At 40.3% G+C, this 18,458-nt stretch overlaps 1 protein-coding gene and 10 non-coding genes across 11 annotated transcripts; all 11 read right to left on the reverse strand.

Annotated features, from left to right (window-relative positions):
- Window positions 1–742: 742 nt before the first annotated feature.
- Window positions 743–14,924, reverse strand: LOC114354205 (uncharacterized). Its single transcript, XM_028306476.1, has 8 exons — window positions 14,907–14,924; window positions 13,147–13,975; window positions 12,590–12,746; window positions 11,502–11,720; window positions 6,351–6,484; window positions 3,787–3,898; window positions 2,004–2,484; window positions 743–1,590 (listed from the first exon to the last, which is right to left on the reverse strand). The coding sequence occupies exons 1-8, from the start codon at window positions 14,922–14,924 to the stop codon at window positions 910–912; spliced, it is 2,631 nt and encodes an 876-aa protein (XP_028162277.1). The 3' UTR covers window positions 743–909.
- On the reverse strand, window positions 2,571–2,689 carry LOC114354218 (5S ribosomal RNA). The gene has a single exon (XR_003656002.1). It is a non-coding gene; the product is annotated as a 5S ribosomal RNA (ribosomal RNA).
- Window positions 3,183–3,301, reverse strand: LOC114354213 (5S ribosomal RNA). Its single transcript, XR_003655997.1, has one exon. It is a non-coding gene; the product is annotated as a 5S ribosomal RNA (ribosomal RNA).
- LOC114354219 (5S ribosomal RNA) lies at window positions 3,632–3,750 on the reverse strand. The gene has a single exon (XR_003656003.1). It is a non-coding gene; the product is annotated as a 5S ribosomal RNA (ribosomal RNA).
- LOC114354220 (5S ribosomal RNA) lies at window positions 6,577–6,695 on the reverse strand. The gene has a single exon (XR_003656004.1). It is a non-coding gene; the product is annotated as a 5S ribosomal RNA (ribosomal RNA).
- LOC114354221 (5S ribosomal RNA) lies at window positions 7,127–7,245 on the reverse strand. Its single transcript, XR_003656005.1, has one exon. It is a non-coding gene; the product is annotated as a 5S ribosomal RNA (ribosomal RNA).
- On the reverse strand, window positions 12,835–12,953 carry LOC114354222 (5S ribosomal RNA). The gene has a single exon (XR_003656006.1). It is a non-coding gene; the product is annotated as a 5S ribosomal RNA (ribosomal RNA).
- Window positions 14,374–14,492, reverse strand: LOC114354214 (5S ribosomal RNA). The gene has a single exon (XR_003655998.1). It is a non-coding gene; the product is annotated as a 5S ribosomal RNA (ribosomal RNA).
- A 167-nt stretch (window positions 14,925–15,091) lies between the features above and the next one.
- LOC114354217 (5S ribosomal RNA) lies at window positions 15,092–15,210 on the reverse strand. Its single transcript, XR_003656001.1, has one exon. It is a non-coding gene; the product is annotated as a 5S ribosomal RNA (ribosomal RNA).
- A 1,499-nt stretch (window positions 15,211–16,709) lies between these two features.
- LOC114354215 (5S ribosomal RNA) lies at window positions 16,710–16,828 on the reverse strand. Its single transcript, XR_003655999.1, has one exon. It is a non-coding gene; the product is annotated as a 5S ribosomal RNA (ribosomal RNA).
- An 819-nt stretch (window positions 16,829–17,647) lies between these two features.
- On the reverse strand, window positions 17,648–17,766 carry LOC114354216 (5S ribosomal RNA). Its single transcript, XR_003656000.1, has one exon. It is a non-coding gene; the product is annotated as a 5S ribosomal RNA (ribosomal RNA).
- Between the last annotated feature and the right edge of the window lie 692 nt (window positions 17,767–18,458).

Raw genomic sequence — 18,458 nt, forward strand, 5'->3', positions numbered from 1 at the left:
TAAATGTGTAAAAACTATTTTCAAATAAAAGATTGAAAATAAATAATACAAAGTTTTATTAACGATTATATAGATCTAAAATCAATTACTAACAAAGTATTTAAAATGAAAATTTAAAGTGCTTTGACCCCAGAATTGAATGTCTTTGGTCAAACTGAAGTAAAGCACTCGATTTCACTCAAAACTTTTAAAATCACCCAATAATTGATTATGGATTTAAAAATTTATATTTTAGAAAATCAATGATAAAATGTGACAAATATTAAGGCAATCTTTTGGCGATTTTAAAAACTTATAGAAAAGAAATTCAGATATAAAATTTAAGATCAACGAGAAACCATACAGATTAAAATAGTGCAAGTATAAACCTTTACAAGGTGTAAGTAACTATACTAGAAATCACAACAGTGGAATGGTTCGTGCTCCTTAGTCTAAAAATCACATAGCCTTGCGTAACTCTAAAAACCTAATAAACAAAAAATAATAATATAAAATTGGGAAAACCTAATGCAAATCTTTGGGTTTTCTAAATGCGAGAATATCGGAGAAAGGGCTTTGTACAATACAGACATTATACATTTAAAAAGTCCTTTTACGTGGCGAATAAGAATTCAGTGTAACACTGAATACTTTTTCACAGCTAAAGCACGTTACAATAAAATTATTCACCTATCGATACTCTCTGGAATGTAACAAAACAATTGATAACTTTGTACTCGTCAAATATCGTCATGCAATGACTGGCGATACAATTTGAAATTGAAACCGATAAATCTTCAATCTACACTTTAAATAAGTAAAAATTAGGTTACCTCGATCACCACCATGATTCGTTCAACGAATTTGAATTATTAAAATCTACAACAGTTGTGATATAAATACCAATTTGACGCAAACGTCAACCGGCAATCAATCCTTGTCCGTGCCCTCCTCATTGATCACCGATAGGTTTTCTTCAGAAATCTTTTCCAAACAGCCGCAAGTGAGTGACGAGAGAGTGCTATTCGCGAGATCCTCCTCTATTTTCCTTTCAAGCATCTCGAAGTCGTCCGCTTCCGCCTGACACTTCAGACATTCTTCCGAAGACGAGTCTTGGTAACTCATCACGTTCTCTATATTGACCTCGACTTCATCACTTTTATCGTTCATTATCAACGACGGGCTACTGTTGCTGAGCACTCGCGACTCTCTCGTGATATTCGGCGCGAAAACTTCCGATTTGGGGCGCGTTTTCATCGCGTCCGTATTAGATTTCGCGCGTCGGATGTGGATGGGGGTCTGCGCCCGTTTTTCTTTGGGGAATATGCGCTGGATTCGTTCTTCTACTAGGGATATGCTGCGTTTGAAGACGACGGTGTCTCTCGGGTGTGGTGCGTCGACGACGTCGTCGGAGGCGTCGCAGCGGAAGTAGACGGTGTCGCAGCCGTTCTCCTGCTTGACCTTGATGAGGCAGCACTCGTCCTCTTTCTCGCAGAGGATCTCGTGCAGCGAGCCGTGCAGAGGGATCAGCTTCACTTTGCCGCCGAAGTTCTCTTGCATTTGTGTTGATAGGTCGTCGTCTATGTATAAATCCTCGGTACTTCTAGCTTCCTGTAAACGAAATGACATTATTTTTAAACAATTAAATACTTTTACAGTCATATTTCGTGGGTCGAATCACGAAAAGGCGTATTTAACAAAATGGCGATCTTGAGATAAACACACCATGTTATTAAAAAACGTGTATTTTATAAGTTATAACCTTACAAAAGATCGTAACTGAATTCTGTCAGGAATTGACAGTTAAAAAGGGCCCGAAATGCATTTTTCTCGCTGCTGTGAAATTTATAAAAATCTGTTACGTATTTTCGTGATTCGACCTACGACTTGTTTCGAGAATTCATTTTTGGTTATTTGTCATTAAAATTACAAAAAAAGAAACCTAATTCACCACAAATTATTAATTATGGAAAATGTCTCAAAACGCCTGATTGTATTTAATTATTTAAATATGACAATCTCACCTGAATGGCACTGAAAGCCTGGCACCTCTTGAGCGAGTTGACATGCATGTCCTCAGTCAGCGTTTCCTCCATCGACTGGTTCTGTTTCTCTCGCGCGCCCACTCCGTCACAAATGGTAACATTCACGCAGTTATCCAAAACCTGCAGGCTGTTCTCTCCTGACCTGCTAAAAGTTATTTGCAACAACGGTTTGTTGTTGCCGTTAATTTTGACCCTTGAAAACGACTTTATTGGCTCTTTCTTTAAGGTCTGGTCGCAGTCGTCGTGCTTTAAATTCTCCATGATGTTCGCGACGCCTTTGTTAAGAATATCCTCGTTTTTGTCCGTGGAAGCGGTGGTGGCCGTGTCGTCGGAATACTCATGTATAAGGTGCTGGAACTCCTTGCGGATCAGCTCGCGAATGAACTCTTCGATACTCCGCGTGTCCGTCGCTTGATCCACCTTCGGCTCTGGTTTTGGCGTCACATCTTCGGTTACAGTACTGTAAGTAAACGTAATCATAAACAATTTTATCAGAACACATACAAAAAATTAAATAGTTTTATGAAAAACTAAAGAGCAGCAAAAAGCCAACATTACGCGGTGTTCCCAGGCGGTCACCCATCCAAGTACTGACCGCGCCCGACGTTGCTTAACTTCGGTGATCGGACGAGAACCGGTGTTTTCAACATGGTATGAACCTTGGCAAATGCCGAGTCGAAAATGTTAAAGAGAAGCTGCTTTTATACCGCCCGGGCGCCCTCTATGAGTCCTATAACGAACTAAATTGTTGTAGACAACATGATGTGAGCCTTGGTCAGTTTCACAATTTTAGTGCAAAGTAATTTTGGATAGATGTAGTTATATTAATTAATGAAAGTTGTGTGAATGTTATTACCATTAAAATTATTTTTGACCAGAAATAATTTTATTTATTTTCGTTTGTATCATACAATTTGAAAGCTATCCTCTACAACAACGAAATAGCATTTTTATTATACAAGTTGAAAAAGTTCTACTGCAATGAACAAAATATTTTAAAATATTAAATTGGTGTGTTTTTACTTTAGTCTTTTTAAATTATTGCATAAAAATAGAAACAACGATAACGCGTAGTTATGTATTTGCTAATTGAAAAAAATCATTGAGTTAAAAATAAGTTAAATCATATTAAATTAAATATTGTGTAAAATAGCAAAAAGCCAACATCACGCGGTGTTCCCAGGCGGTCACCCATCCAAGTACTGACCGCGCCCGACGTTGCTTAACTTCGGTGATCGGACGAGAACCGGTGTTTTCAACGTGGTATGGACGTTGGCGACAGCTTGTGTAAAATATAAGAATTTATGCAAAAATAAGAGAAATACGATATCATCATAATCTAACAAAACTGCGTAAGTCCCCATTTGGCCAGGTAATGTGGCACTTTAAAAAAAACTATGATTCACTTAAACTCTTTACAATACAGAAGGCGCCGGTATTGTTTGTTAAATGTGTCTTGCAGTAAACTAAAAAAAATACCAAAAGTTGCTAATCACAATAACATTTTTAATCCCTTGAGATAAAGGTAGTTTTTTTTGTAATTTATACTTAACTGCATATACACTGATGGAAAATAAATCAAAATAAGCTGAGTTAAAATAGCAAAAAGCCAACATCACGCGGTGTTCCCAGGCGGTCACCCATCCAAGTACTGACCGCGCCCGACGTTGCTTAACTTCGGTGATCGGACGAGAACCGGTGTTTTCAACGTGGTATGGACGTTGGCAAAAGATACAGAAAAATTACGAATCAAATGACCTACCCTTTGTCAGTATCTTTTTTCCAAGTATGGAATCGTTCAGAATCCCGAGAGCCGAAGTTCACACTTTTTGCTATTGTGTCGCGGGCGTGGCAAAATTGTTCCCATTGCGCACCTGTGAAGGAAAGATATGGCAAAGTAATAGTTTCTACTAAATTAAAGTTGAATTAAACAATATTTTGTAATGTTGTTCCTTTGTAAGATGAAAAAGAAATAAGTACGATTGTAGACCAGTAGGCCTAAGATGCGCGCCGTGATAACTTTTATCGACGTCAAAATGTATGGAGAAAATCGATAAAATGACGTGATAGCCGCTTATCGCGGCGCGCATCTTAGGCCTACTGGAAACACTAATACTGTCGCATAATGCAAGTTGTGGATTATAATTTTACAACAATACAGGATAAAGCATAAAGTGCAAATGTTAAGAAAAGAAACAGCTGTTATTAGTTCAATTGTATTGTTTATTGAGAACATTTTTCACATAAGCGTAGACATGCAATGCAAGACAATCAATATTCACATTTCAACATTTTAAAAATGTCATCAGAACACAAAAACAAACATAACGAACGACCACAAATCTAAGCGAAGATTTAAACAATTATTTTTAACAAAATACTTTTAGGAATTACCATAATTATAGGTATCTTATTAATAAGTTAGTTGGCAAACACAAAGAACAGTAATAAATTGTTAATCACTACCGATAGCATGCACAAATCACAATAACAATAATAGCGTAACTTACAGCATTAATTAAAGGGACAATATTATTTGATCCTCTAAAAACTAATTGATCTTTTTTGTATGTGCACTTTTAAAAATAAATGATGTTTTTTATTATATTTTATCTTTATATTAATTATTGGGTCTATATTAGTTGATCTACGGATAAATTATGAACGATCTTCATTAAAGGTAACATAATATTTATGCTTAACATACTCTTTTAATATTTGGTAAACAAAAATAATATTTGATCCTCTTTTTTAGTTATTGATCTTTAATTTTGTTAATTTGATGATTTTTATATCAAGTTTGCCTTTTAATATTGATCACCTAATAAATACATTTCGATCTATGTATAACTTAACTTTAAAATATATTTGATCTAACAAAAAATATTATTGGTTAATATTTTAAATTAACAATTATCTTTTAATTGACGCGGTACTTTGTGGTTGACTGACAATCGTCCGTCATTGGTTACTGAGTTGGCCAAGGGCTTAGCGGCCAATAAGCAAGCAGAATGGTACATTGCCATGTTTGTTTAAATTACAAGCTTTGCTTAGTTTGGGACTAGAGGCGCTATGTAAAATAATTTCTTACTTCTGACATCCCTGAACCCGACATCATAATTTTTACCTCTTTATTTTTTTCAAATCGCAAGGTTGATTTTCTCTTAGTATACCGATCTCGACCGTGATTAGTGACCATAAAGTCATCTGTCAACGGGTCGATTAGACACGATAAAAGCACTAAACGATATTTGTTTACTTTTAGTGCGACATCGGGTCGTAAGGACCTGATAAGTTTTTTTTTCCAAATATTTACTGTGTTTGACGAAACAATTGCAAAACAATATTTATCTTTCGTACTACTGAAAAGACCGAATATATCCATCCCGCACCAACGCATCCAGCACCTAAGGTCAATTCGACCCGATAACGCAGTGTGAACATGTTAAGTATGCTTTTTTATTAAAAAAAAAAATCTTTCAACATCAAGTGCCTTTAAATAGTTTCCATCCTTTGACTGCAACTTAATAAAAATAAGTACCATAACATAATTATTTTGAAGATTATTTGATATAGACAAAAAATAATTTATACAAATCGAATTATTTAAAAAAGTATCACAATATTGAATATTTGGTACTCATTTCTTTTATTTTTGAGGACGAACAAGTAACGATCAGATATAATTTTTACATCTCAATTTTTTTTTGCGTATTTCAAAAGAGGTTAAAATATCGATCGATTTCATTTATTTTATGTCTCAAAGAAAGAGGATCAATCATTAAAATAGATGACCATTTAGATTTTTTTATTTGCCGTTTTTGCTAATTTAAAAAGATCATTTAAATACATGCCTTAATTAAATGTTATAAAACATGCAATGTGCAATTAGCGGCGTGCATATCGAGTTTGGCATCAGTTACACAAACATTTCAAACCCCGATTATCATAAATAACGGACTACAAGGTTTGAAGTAGGCAGAGCCTAATGGTGCAGCTACACTGCGCGAAATTGATCGAACAGGCGACGTACGGCAGAACGAATTGAACTGTGTGTTTACACTATCTAATTCGATCCATTCCGCGAATAGTGTAACTGCGCCATAATGGGCATGGCTAATCCTAGGATTGTAATTAGCAATATACAGATAAAAATAAGAATCTGTAAACTTTTTGTTTGATAACAAGTTTAATTTTAATTCGTTTTATTATGACCCTCTAAAATTGGGAAACAGACAAGCATGTCAATCTGTCATCATGCCTATCTTTTTTAATCACCATAATGCCCTATGTGCGTTACTTATGTAGTTTTTTAAAATCACTGACCAGTCTTCCCGACGCCCGGCGAAGTTGGAGCCCTAAACGGCTTGGAAGGCCTCCTGGCATTCAACTGGGGCAGCGACTTTTGTAGCGTGTCCACGCAGTGGGAAGCTGGCTTCACCGCTGGGATTGCAGCACATCTATAAATAAATAAAAAAGTATGTAATGGTAAAAATCACTTCATATTTTTAAAGGTAAAAAAATATATGAAGGGTATAACAAAATTGCAAAAAGCCAACATCACGCGGTGTTCCCAGGCGGTCACCCATCCAAGTACTGACCGCGCCCGACGTTGCTTAACTTCGGTGATCGGACGAGAACCGGTGTTTTCAACGTGGTATGGACGTTGGCGACAGCTTGGGAAAAATATACGAACTTAAGCAGGAGTTAAAGAAATACGATATCGTCATTTATGCTAACAACACCGCGTAAGTCCCTACTTGGCCCTGTGGCATTGGCCCTTTACACATACTCTTTGCAATACAGAGTAAAACGTGACATGGCGCGGTATTGTTACAAGCTTTTACGAGTATTTAGTTTCATTTGTTCAATAATGTTATGCATGTCTTGCAGTAAGCTAAAATACAATGTTGTCAAAAGTTTGTATACAAATTTTATTCTTAGTCCCTTGCCCTTGAAATAAGAATTAAAAGCATTTTTTTTTTTGTAAATGTATGCTCAACTGCATAAAACGAGACACCAAGTCTGATGGAAAATAAACCAAAATGAACTGAATGATTAAAATAAATTCAAATAAAATTATTAAACTAAAAATAGCAAAAAGCCAACATCACGCGGTGTTCCCAGGCGGTCACCCATCCAAGTACTGACCGCGCCCGACGTTGCTTAACTTCGGTGATCGGACGAGAACCGGTGTTTTCAACGTGGTATGGACGTTGGCAACAGCTTTGCCGAAATATTTTGTCTAGTACTTACTTGCTTGAAAATTATCAAGACAACGAAGAGAAGGGAGAGGTCAGTTGTATTAGAGTAGGCGCACACCGTTGATTTTTAGTTGGCCGATAGTTGTGCCCGATTTCAAATTGTATGAAGAATCGGCCAAATCGAATCGGCGTAGTGTGCGCACTCCCATACATGCCTATACTGATCAACTGCCCGACTAAACTATCGGCTGACGAAAAATCAACGGTGTGCGCCTACTCTTAAGCTTGCATTAATTTTTCGTTCGTCGCCTCATATAGTGGGTTATCGTCATGAATATAATGAGTATCTAATCTATCAGTTTATCTAACCTCAGCATACTCACTTGTGGTCCTCAGGCAGCGACATGGAGCGGCCGGTCTTGCGGTTGGCCTCGTATATCCAGCGCTCGTGTATGGCCACCAGAGGCTTCACGTTGACGCCTGCTAGCAAATCCTCCTCTAATTTGAACTTGCTGCGGTCCATGGAGGTGACGAATGACCAGGAGTTGCAACCACATCTAGTAGAAAATCTTCAAGATACTGTGTCGTTTGCTCTGGTCTTAGAATCTGCTCTGAGTATACTCACTTGTGGTCCTCAGGCAGCGACATGGACCGGCCGGTCTTGCGGTTGGCCTCGTATATCCAGCGCTCGTGTATGGCCACCAGAGGCTTCACGTTGACGCCTGCTAGCAAATCCTCCTCTAATTTGAACTTGCTGCGGTCCATGGAGGTGACGAATGACCAGGAGTTGCAACCACATCTAGTAGAAAATCTTCAAGAGACTGTGTCGTTTGCTCTGGTCTTAGAATCTGCTCTGAGTATACTCACTTGTGGTCCTCAGGCAGCGACATGGACCGGCCGGTCTTGCGGTTGGCCTCGTATATCCAGCGCTCGTGTATGGCCACCAGAGGCTTCACGTTGACGCCTGTTAGAACGTCCTCCTCAATCTTGAACTTGCTGCGGTCCATGGAGGTGACAAATGACCAGGAGTTACTACCACTTCTAGTAGTAAATCTTCAAGAGACTGTGTCGTTTGCTCTGGTCTTAGAATCTACTCTGAGTATACTCACTTGTGGTCCTCAGGCAGCGACATGGACCGGCCGGTCTTGCGGTTGGCCTCGTATATCCAGCGCTCGTGTATGGCACCAGAGGCTTCACGTTGACGCCTGTTAGAACGTCTATCTTGAACTTGCTGCGATCCATGGAGATGACGAATGGCCAGGAGTTACTACCACTTCTAGTAGTAAATCTTCAAGAGACTGGTGTCGTTTGCTCTGTTCTTATAATCTACTCTGCGTATACTCACTTGTGGTCCTCAGGCAGCGACATGGACCGGCCGGTCTTGCGGTTGGCCTCGTATATCCAGCGCTCGTGTATGGCCACCAGAGGCTTCACGTTGATGCCTGCTAGCACGTCCTCCTCCATCTTGAACTTGCTGCGGTCCATGGAGGTGACAAATGACCAGGAGTTGCAGCCACTTATAGTGAAACATCCTCAAGAGACGCTGTGTCGTTTGCTCTGGTCTTAGAATCTACTCTGAGTGTACTATAGTGAAACATCCTCAAGAGACTGTGTCGTTTGCTCTGGTCTTAGAATCTACTCTGAGCATACTCACTTGTGGTCCTCAGGCAGCGACATGGACCGGCCGGTCTTGCGGTTGGCCTCGTATATCCAGCGCTCGTGTATGGCCACCAGAGGCTTCACGTTGACGCCTGTTAGAACGTCCTCCTCAATCTTGAACTTGCTGCGGTCCATGGAGGTGACAAATGACCAGGAGTTACTACCACTTCTAGTAGTAAATCTTCAAGAGACTGTGTCGTTTGCTCTGGTCTTATAATCTAATCTGAGTATACTCACTTGTGGTCCTCAGGCAGCGACATGGACCGGCCGGTCTTGCGGTTGGCCTCGTATATCCAGCGCTCGTGTATGGCCACCAGAGGCTTCACGTTGACGCCTGTTAGAACGTCCTCCTCAATCTTGAACTTGCTGCGGTCCATGGAGGTGACAAATGACCAGGAGTTACAGCCACTTCTAGTGGACTATCTTAAAGAGACTGGTGTCGTTTGCTTGGGCTTATAATCTACTCTGAGCATACTCACTTGTGGTCCTCAGGCAGCGACATGGACCGGCCGGTCTTGCGGTTGGCCTCGTATATCCAGCGCTCGTGTATGGCCACCAGAGGCTTCACGTTGACGCCTGTTAGCACGTCCTCCTCTATCTTGAACTTGCTGCGGTCCATGGAGGTGACAAATGACCAGGAGTTGCAGCCATTTCTAGTGGACTATCTTAAAGAGACTGGTGTCGTTTGCTTGGGCTTATAATCTACTCTGAGCATACTCACTTGTGGTCCTCAGGCAGCGACATGGACCGGCCGGTCTTGCGGTTGGCCTCGTATATCCAGCGCTCGTGTATGGCCACCAGAGGCTTCACGTTGACGCCTGTTAGCACGTCCTCCTCTATCTTGAACTTGCTGCGGTCCATGGAGGTGACAAATGACCAGGAGTTGCAGCCATTTCTAGTGGACTATCTTAAAGAGACTGGTGTCGTTTGCTTGGGCTTATAATCTACTCTGAGCATACTCACTTGTGGTCCTCAGGCAGCGACATGGACCGGCCGGTCTTGCGGTTGGCCTCGTATATCCAGCGCTCGTGTATGGCCACCAGAGGCTTCACGTTGACGCCTGCTAGCACGTCCTCCTCTAATTTGAACTTGCTGCGATCCATGGAGGTGCAAAATGACCAGGAGTTGCAGCCATTTCTAGTGGTAAATCTTCAAGAGACTGTGTCGTTTGCTTGGGCTTAGAATCTGCTCTGAGAATACTCACTTGTGGTCCTCAGGCAGCGACATGGACCGGCCGGTCTTGCGGTTGGCCTCGTATATCCAGCGCTCGTGTATGGCCACCAGAGGCTTCACGTTGACGCCTGTTAGAACGTCCTCCTCAATCTTGAACTTGCTGCGGTCCATGGAGGTGACAAATGACCAGGAGTTACTACCACTTCTAGTAGTAAATCTTCAAGAGACTGTGTCGTTTGCTCTGGTCTTATAATCTAATCTGAGTATACTCACTTGTGGTCCTCAGGCAGCGACATGGACCGGCCGGTCTTGCGGTTGGCCTCGTATATCCAGCGCTCGTGTATGGCCACCAGAGGCTTCACGTTGACGCCTGCTAGCACGTCCTCCTCTATCTTGAACTTGCTGCGGTCCATGGAGGTGACAAATGACCAGGAGTTGCAGCCACTTATAGTGAAACATCCTCAAGAGACGCTGTGTCGTTTGCTCTGGTCTTAGAATCTACTCTGAGTGTACTATAGTGAAACATCCTCAAGAGACTGTGTCGTTTGCTCTGGTCTTAGAATCTACTCTGAGCATACTCACTTGTGGTCCTCAGGCAGCGACATGGACCGGCCGGTCTTGCGGTTGGCCTCGTATATCCAGCGCTCGTGTATGGCCACCAGAGGCTTCACGTTGACGCCTGCTAGCACGTCCTCCTCTATCTTGAACTTGCTGCGGTCCATGGAGGTGACAAATGACCAGGAGTTGCAGCCACTTATAGTGAAACATCCTCAAGAGACGCTGTGTCGTTTGCTCTGGTCTTAGAATCTACTCTGAGTGTACTATAGTGAAACATCCTCAAGAGACTGTGTCGTTTGCTCTGGTCTTAGAATCTACTCTGAGCATACTCACTTGTGGTCCTCAGGCAGCGACATGGACCGGCCGGTCTTGCGGTTGGCCTCGTATATCCAGCGCTCGTGTATGGCCACCAGAGGCTTCACGTTGACGCCTGCTAGCACGTCCTCCTCTATTTTGAACTTGCTGCGGTCCATGGAGGTGACAAATGACCAGGAGTTGCAGCCACTTATAGTGTAATATCCTCAAGAGACGCTGTGTCGTTTGCTCTGGTCTTAGAATCTACTCTGAGTGTACTATAGTGAAACATCCTCAAGAGACTGTGTCGTTTGCTCTGGTCTTAGAATCTACTCTGAGTATACTCACTTGTGGTCCTCAGGCAGCGACATGGACCGGCCGGTCTTGCGGTTGGCCTCGTATATCCAGCGCTCGTGTATGGCCACCAGAGGCTTCACGTTGACGCCTGCTAGCACGTCCTCCTCTATTTTGAACTTGCTGCGGTCCATGGAGGTGACAAATGACCAGGAGTTGCAGCCACTTATAGTCTAATATCTTCAAGAGACTGTGTCGTTTGCTCTGGTCTTAGAATTTACTCTAGTATACTCACTTGTGGTCCTCAGGCAGCGACATGGACCGGCCGGTCTTGCGGTTGGCCTCGTATATCCAGCGCTCGTGTATGGCCACCAGAGGCTTCACGTTGACGCCTGTTAGAACGTCCTCCTCCATTTTGAACTTGCTGCGGTCCATGGAAGTGCGGAATGACCAGGAGTTGCTTCTTTCTCGGACCGGGTCATCGCATTCGGGCGACGATTGGGTTTGATTCGCCCTGGAGATGAAGGATAGTTGTTGCAATGAGGGTTTTCGCGATTGAAAAATCCGCCAAATGGCAATACGTAGACGCGAGGTCCAAATGCTGCATGATCGGTTATTTTTGACATGACATTGACAGATATGTCAAAATCCACCAATCATGCAGCATTTGGACCTCGCGCGATTTTTCAATCGCGAAAACCCTCATTCACGAAGACGAGTGAGCTTTACATGTGTGGTGGCTCGCTACTGTTCGTTTTTCACAAGTTTTGATAGACATTACACTATAGTTATGTGCATGTACACACACAAGTAAAGCTCACTCGCCTTCGTGAGTCGCAAGAACTATAATTGTCGCTTGTATACTGTGTTTAGTTTGGAACGAATCACTTTTTGCTTTCGTGACGTGATCTTTACTACTACAACCTAAAGAAAAAGATTTTCATACAACAGAAACGTACTTTAAAACCGTATAAAAATCAGTTTAGTAAAGTTATTTTAATTATTGAAATACAAAAAGCATATTCTATAATAATTTCAAAGTATGTTATTAACGCCATCTTGCGGGGACACGATTTAAAAAGTTACTGTTTACTGAAAAACATACTGTTCATATTCTATAATAAATAAGAATAGACAAGGTCGTAGTTTCTAATATACAATAACCACCTATAATAATTTATAGGCCGCCTTGGATTGAAAGAAAAAGCATTAATTTATTAATGATTTATCACCCGACTCGATGATAGTGACTTGTTTTACGAAACAAGTGACAAACATTTCTATAAAACGCAAACAGATGGCGCTGCTATCTTTGTGCATATTTTGTATTTGTTTATTTTTTAATGAAAGCTGAAGGATGAATGAAAGAAATGAGTTTCTTACGTCCTGAGTCCGGAAAAGCTGTCTTGAGTCTCCACACTTTGCGGAGAGCATTCTTTTGTGGGATATTGAAAACCTGTCTTTTCAACAGGCTGATCCTTTTCCAACGATGTGTTATTAGACATCATTGGAGTGTCTGGCGGCGAATCTTCATTTTTGTCTGAAAAAAATACAATGTTCAGTAGAATTTTGAATAGAAATTGTAAAATTAAAATATCAAAATTTAGTTATGACTATGAAAAGCAAAAAGCCAACATCACGCGGTGTTCCCAGGCGGTCACCCATCCAAGTACTGACCGCGCCCGACGTTGCTTAACTTCGGTGATCGGACGAGAACCGGTGTTTTCAACGTGGTATGGACGTTGGCGACAGGATCCTTGGAGTTTTTAATCAGTAAGAACGCGTAAAAAGGTTAACCTTATCGTAACAAATGTATTTAACTACCACAAGATATGCCCCGTTGATATTTAAGGGAAAAAAAGGTATTTTTTTCTTTTAGCATCTTTTATCAGTCTTGTATGTCATTATTATTATTAAAGTGTCACCTTGATCACACTTACCTTTACTACTATTCTTTGAATCCTGCAACGCCTCGTTGCTCTGTCGTGTCATACTCAAGTCGCCTGAGAGCCACGCGTTTTTCCTGAGCTTATTGCTCCGCGCGATCGGCGTCGTCGGCAAACTGTAGTTTTTAATATCAAAATTGTACGACGAACGTTCACTGCCATTGTGTTCCTTCAATATATCCTTGATAGAGTCCAAATTGCACTCCGGCACTTTGATGTGAAGGGGTTTGTACGATTTAGGGGTGAAACTCCTGCTGAGTTTCGTCGTGGGTCTTTCATTTAGATTAAAAGTGTCGTTATTAGACGCGAAATGGTTCGTGCGGTTCGGGCTTAGAATGCTGCAATATTCGGTGGAGTCGCTTCTGTGTAAGCCTGGCGTGCCTATATCTTTGATACGCGCCCTGATTTTTGCTATTGGAGTCGAGCAGGCGCTAGAAAAGTCTTTCTCTGGGAGGTGGTTGTATTTTAGTACTGGCCTGTCATCGACTTGGTCCTCATCTGATATGAAGCATTTCTCGGGGATGGTATAAGTTTCGGTGCGCGATTTGAGGATTTGTTCGTAATGTGGGCTGTCGCTTTTGCTGCAGTCTTTCTCGCTGCTCTCAGTAGAGCTGTCTCTTTCTTTGTGGACGACGACGTCGTGTTGTATGTCCCGCGGGCTCAGGCAGTCGGAATCGGTAGGCGATGTGGTGTCCCAGGCCATAGAACTGAAGTCCGACTTCTTCTTAGCTAGCCTCGCCGGTATGACTATGTACTCCAGATCGTCAATGTTGCGCTGTAATGAAATTAATTTATGTGTTAGAACGATTTCCAAACAATTGGACTACTACTGTTGCCTAAAAATTTAAAGTAACTTTAACAAAAATAATTGTTTTAATAAGGTTGGGAAAACTGGATTTACAAAACTGTTTGCAAACAATTATTTTACGATCTTCTTGAACCAAATATTACAAGCAGCAATTAATTTTGTTAATTTTACTTCAACATCCTGAGCCCCGATTACGGTAATTTTTAACGTCTACAATCCAGACGCGTTTCTGATTCTGCAATACGATTGGTCAAAACAGCTGACGTACGCTGTTGAACGACCAATCGTATCGCAGAATCGAGAAGCGTGTCTGGATTGGAAACGTTAAAAGTTACCGTAATCGGGGCTCAGTTTTATAAAAAAATTTTGCTCACATAATTCTTTTATTAAGAAAAGCATAAAACAGAGCAAAAAGCCAACATCACGCGGTGTTCCCAGGCGGTCACCCATCCAAGTACTGACCGCGCCCGACGTTGCTTAACTTCGGTGATCGGACGAGAACCGGTGTTTTCAACGTGGTATGGACGTTGGCAAATGCCGTGTCGAAAATGATAAAGAAAAGCTGCTTTTGTACCGCCCTCTATGAGGCTACAACGAACTAAATTGTTGTAGACAGCATGAAATGTGTCTTGGTTCACCATAAAAATTTTACTGATTTCGTGCTAAGTAATTCGGATAGATGTAGTTAGTAGATTGTATTTATTTGAGAACAATTTTTATTCATTGTTATTATAAATAACTAACCGAAAGGAACGAGTGGTATTTTACTTATTTATGAAGGTAAAATTAAAATACATAAATGCAATGATGCTCACATATGCATTTCATTAGCATTTGCAGAACTTAAATGACAATAACATAATACAGAATTTGGAAGCTAGTTAGTAATAAATAACACATTGAAAAAAAAATACAGATTCCGAATAATTATTTCGAAGAAAAATACAGCATGCAATATAATCATTATAAGACAATTAACTAGGATGTTTGTTTCGTAATACGTTGATTAAATAATTTACTGGCTCAAAAATAATGCAACATTTTAAATTGCATTTTTGTGTAGAATTAAACTCAATAAACAAAAAAATAAAATAGTCGTTATGAAAAGTTAAAAACGAAAGAACAGCAAAAAGCCAACATTACGCGGTGTTCCCAGGCGGTCACCCATCCAAGTACTGACCGCGCCCGACGTTGCTTAACTTCGGTGATCGGACGAGAACCGGTGTTTTCAACGTGGTATGAACGTTGGCAAATGAGGAGCAGAAAATGATAAAGTTAAGCTGCTTTTACATACCGCCCTCTATGAGGTTACAACTAGAGATGAAACGGATAGTTGTTTGGCCGGATACCGGATACCGGATATCCGGCCAGCTGCTAGGCCGGATAGCCGGATATCCGGCGGCCGGATAGTTGGCCAATTGTCTCGTTGCATGTCGTGACGAGTTTAGCGCCGCACAGGTGCTTCGAACGCGATCAGTGGTCTATTAGTAGACTAGACTAGTCACACTTTTCGAAAATCGAATCCGTCCGAATAGAATGTCAGATTTTGCCACTTGTCTAGGGGGTAGATCAGAGGGCTATCGTTTTTATACTTAACAGTTGGCACCCCTGGCGATTGACAGGACCTTACTCTACAGTGGCGCCATCTTGATAAGTGCAAATGCGATAGTCCTCCTACCACTTTAGCGCTCACCAGTTGGTGCCACTGTCTTCGCTACTAGCAAGTGACAGGACCTTACTCTACAGTGGCGCTAACTGGTGAGCGCTAAAACGATAGCCCTCATTCGGGCGATTTCGGTTGCCATCGTGAGTGTGTGATTTAATAGCGAAAATTATAGTTCCAAAATAATGAACTGTCCTATCCATGACATTGACAGCGGGGCGCCACCGTCAATACCGGATCGCTGGTTCCGATTTTTGCCATGTTGGAAACCATATAGTTGAACGATGGTAGCGCCCCCCTGTCATTGAGTTTGGTGGGACAGTTCAGCGTGGGTCATCTATAAATTAGTTTACTTGCTGCGTAATCTGACTGAACTGCATCTGTCATCAGTGAAAAAAAGATCGCCTATTTTATTTGGCAATATTTCGACATTAACAGACAATTACTATTTATGTATTCGTCATTAGAGTGAATAGCCCAGAAAAAGAAATTAGTTTTTGACAGGCTTTAATATGGCTTTTTTGTAACTTTTTGGTCTTTAAATAAAAGCCGTCATTACTATAAGCCATTTTATTGACATTTACTTCAAATATTAATGCATTTCATTTTATTAATAGGAAATTGTCGTAGATTTTTTAATATCCGGTATCCGGCCGGATAGTGGGTTACTATCCGGTATCCGGCCGGATAGTAAATTTAGGCCGGATATCCGGCCTACCGGATAGTTACCGGATATCCGTTTCATCTCTAGTTACAACGAACTAAATTGTTGTGAACTTGGTCAGTTTAAGGATTTCGTGTAGAGTAATTCGGATAGATGTAGTTACTAGTTAGTAAACATAATGATTAAGAACACAAAAAATACATATTTTGCCAGTTTTTGCTATTTAATCTGTTTTGTTAGCTTTTTGAATTATGTTTTTCTTTGCCCCCGAATTCTAAAAATATAACATTTAATTGTTATTCAACAAAATAAAGGATTTAAAAAATTTATGATATCAAAAAAATATCAAAATGTGGAGCTGTACACAAATCCGCGTTCTCATTAAATTTTTGTGTAAAAAGATGCAAACTCAAATAGCAAAAAGCCAACATCACGCGGTGTTCCCAGGCGGTCACCCATCCAAGTACTGACCGCGCCCGACGTTGCTTAACTTCGGTGATCGGACGAGAACCGGTGTTTTCAACGTGGTATGGACGTTGGCGACAGATGAGGTAAATTTTAAGAACACAATGTTCTGCGTTTAATGGCATTTATCATAGACTAGTCATTGAGTTATTTTTTATGCTAGTTGTGTCCAATTTATATAGAGCCGCAGTACTCATTATTATACTATGGCAGAGCGGAGTCAGTTATCTATCTTCTATGATCGGTATCGTTTTTTGATACTGATAATTTATTATGATGAGGCTATACATAACATTAATTAATACGTGATAATTTACAATGCAATTATAATTTGTAATAGTTTAGTTGGACAAATAATAAAAGAAGGAAACATGTATCATAAATAACAAAATAATTGCTGCTGAAAGATTATACTGAACGTTATAAATAACGCCGCAACAATCACATAGATCGATCAGTTAGTTATTTTTATATTAGGATGAATAATCTCTGTTTCTTCTCCTTTGTTATACACAATGTACACAGTACACAATATGTAAAAGGCAAATCCACCCCAACTGATTTTAGTAATAATGAACTAACTTCGTTTCACTGTTTATTTATTGCAATCACGTTGGAAAAATACATAGGCTGTCTTTGATCGCAAAAAGAAAACCTGAATAATAGCAGTTAGTGTTTTTTATGTAGTGATTTTAAAATTATTCTTTTTATTGAGGCATATAATTCATCATGTATTTATGCGACCTTGACACAATTTGCATCAGAAATATTAATTTCTGTGTAGGTATTATTTATACGATGTATTTGTTGTTGTTACATTTCAATAAAAGTAATTAACCAAAAATACGTATTTTAACTTCTGGCAAAATCCTAAAAGTGCAAAAAAAGGGCAAAAAGCCAACATCACGCGGTGTTCCCAGGCGGTCACCCATCCAAGTACTGACCGCGCCCGACGTTGCTTAACTTCGGTGATCGGACGAGAACCGGTGTTTTCAACGTGGTATGGACGTTGGCGACAGCTTGTGTAAAATTAGCGAACACATCACAAGAGCAATGTTCATGATTTACAATTACAACTGGCTATAAATAGATGGATTGAATTGACTATACAGAGAAAGGAACGAATTAAATATATCGTTGATTTATGTTTACAAAGTAGTATTCGTTAGAATTTCATACGCGATAATAAATTAAAGAAAAAAAAAACTACTCTACTGAGTTTTTAAATACCTTCGCGAAGAAAACCTTCTGTACGTAGTACCAGGCCTGTTCATCTCCGCGAGTTTACATCGAAAACAAAACAAGCATGATGGCACCCTACAGGATTACCACAGTAGATATATGAGCTAAAGCAGTACGGAAACTTAGCCCTTTCGGCGAGTTAAGGCGATTANAAGATCTGTCAAGGCTTAGTCGAAATCGACCACTTTATGTTTCATTCCATACAACGAAAATGGAAAATATTTTTTTCCAGTCAAACTATTGGTTTTAGAGAAAAACTTGTGAAGCATTTATTCATCAGAATAACGTAACCTATCGATAGGTATTTTTTTCAAATAGAAATTGTGAAAAAAATCGCTATGTCCATAAATCTCAATTTCGCTCCATAGTGTGTAGGGTTCTTTTTCAGGAGGGATGGATTTTTGTAGGAAATAATTTTTAAATCGGTACAATACTTTTGGAGCCTATTCATCAATCAAATCATT

This window comes from Ostrinia furnacalis, unplaced genomic scaffold (assembly GCF_004193835.3).
Source record: "Ostrinia furnacalis isolate ACB-3 unplaced genomic scaffold, ASM419383v2 OfSCF1955, whole genome shotgun sequence".
NCBI lineage: Eukaryota > Metazoa > Arthropoda > Insecta > Lepidoptera > Crambidae > Ostrinia > Ostrinia furnacalis.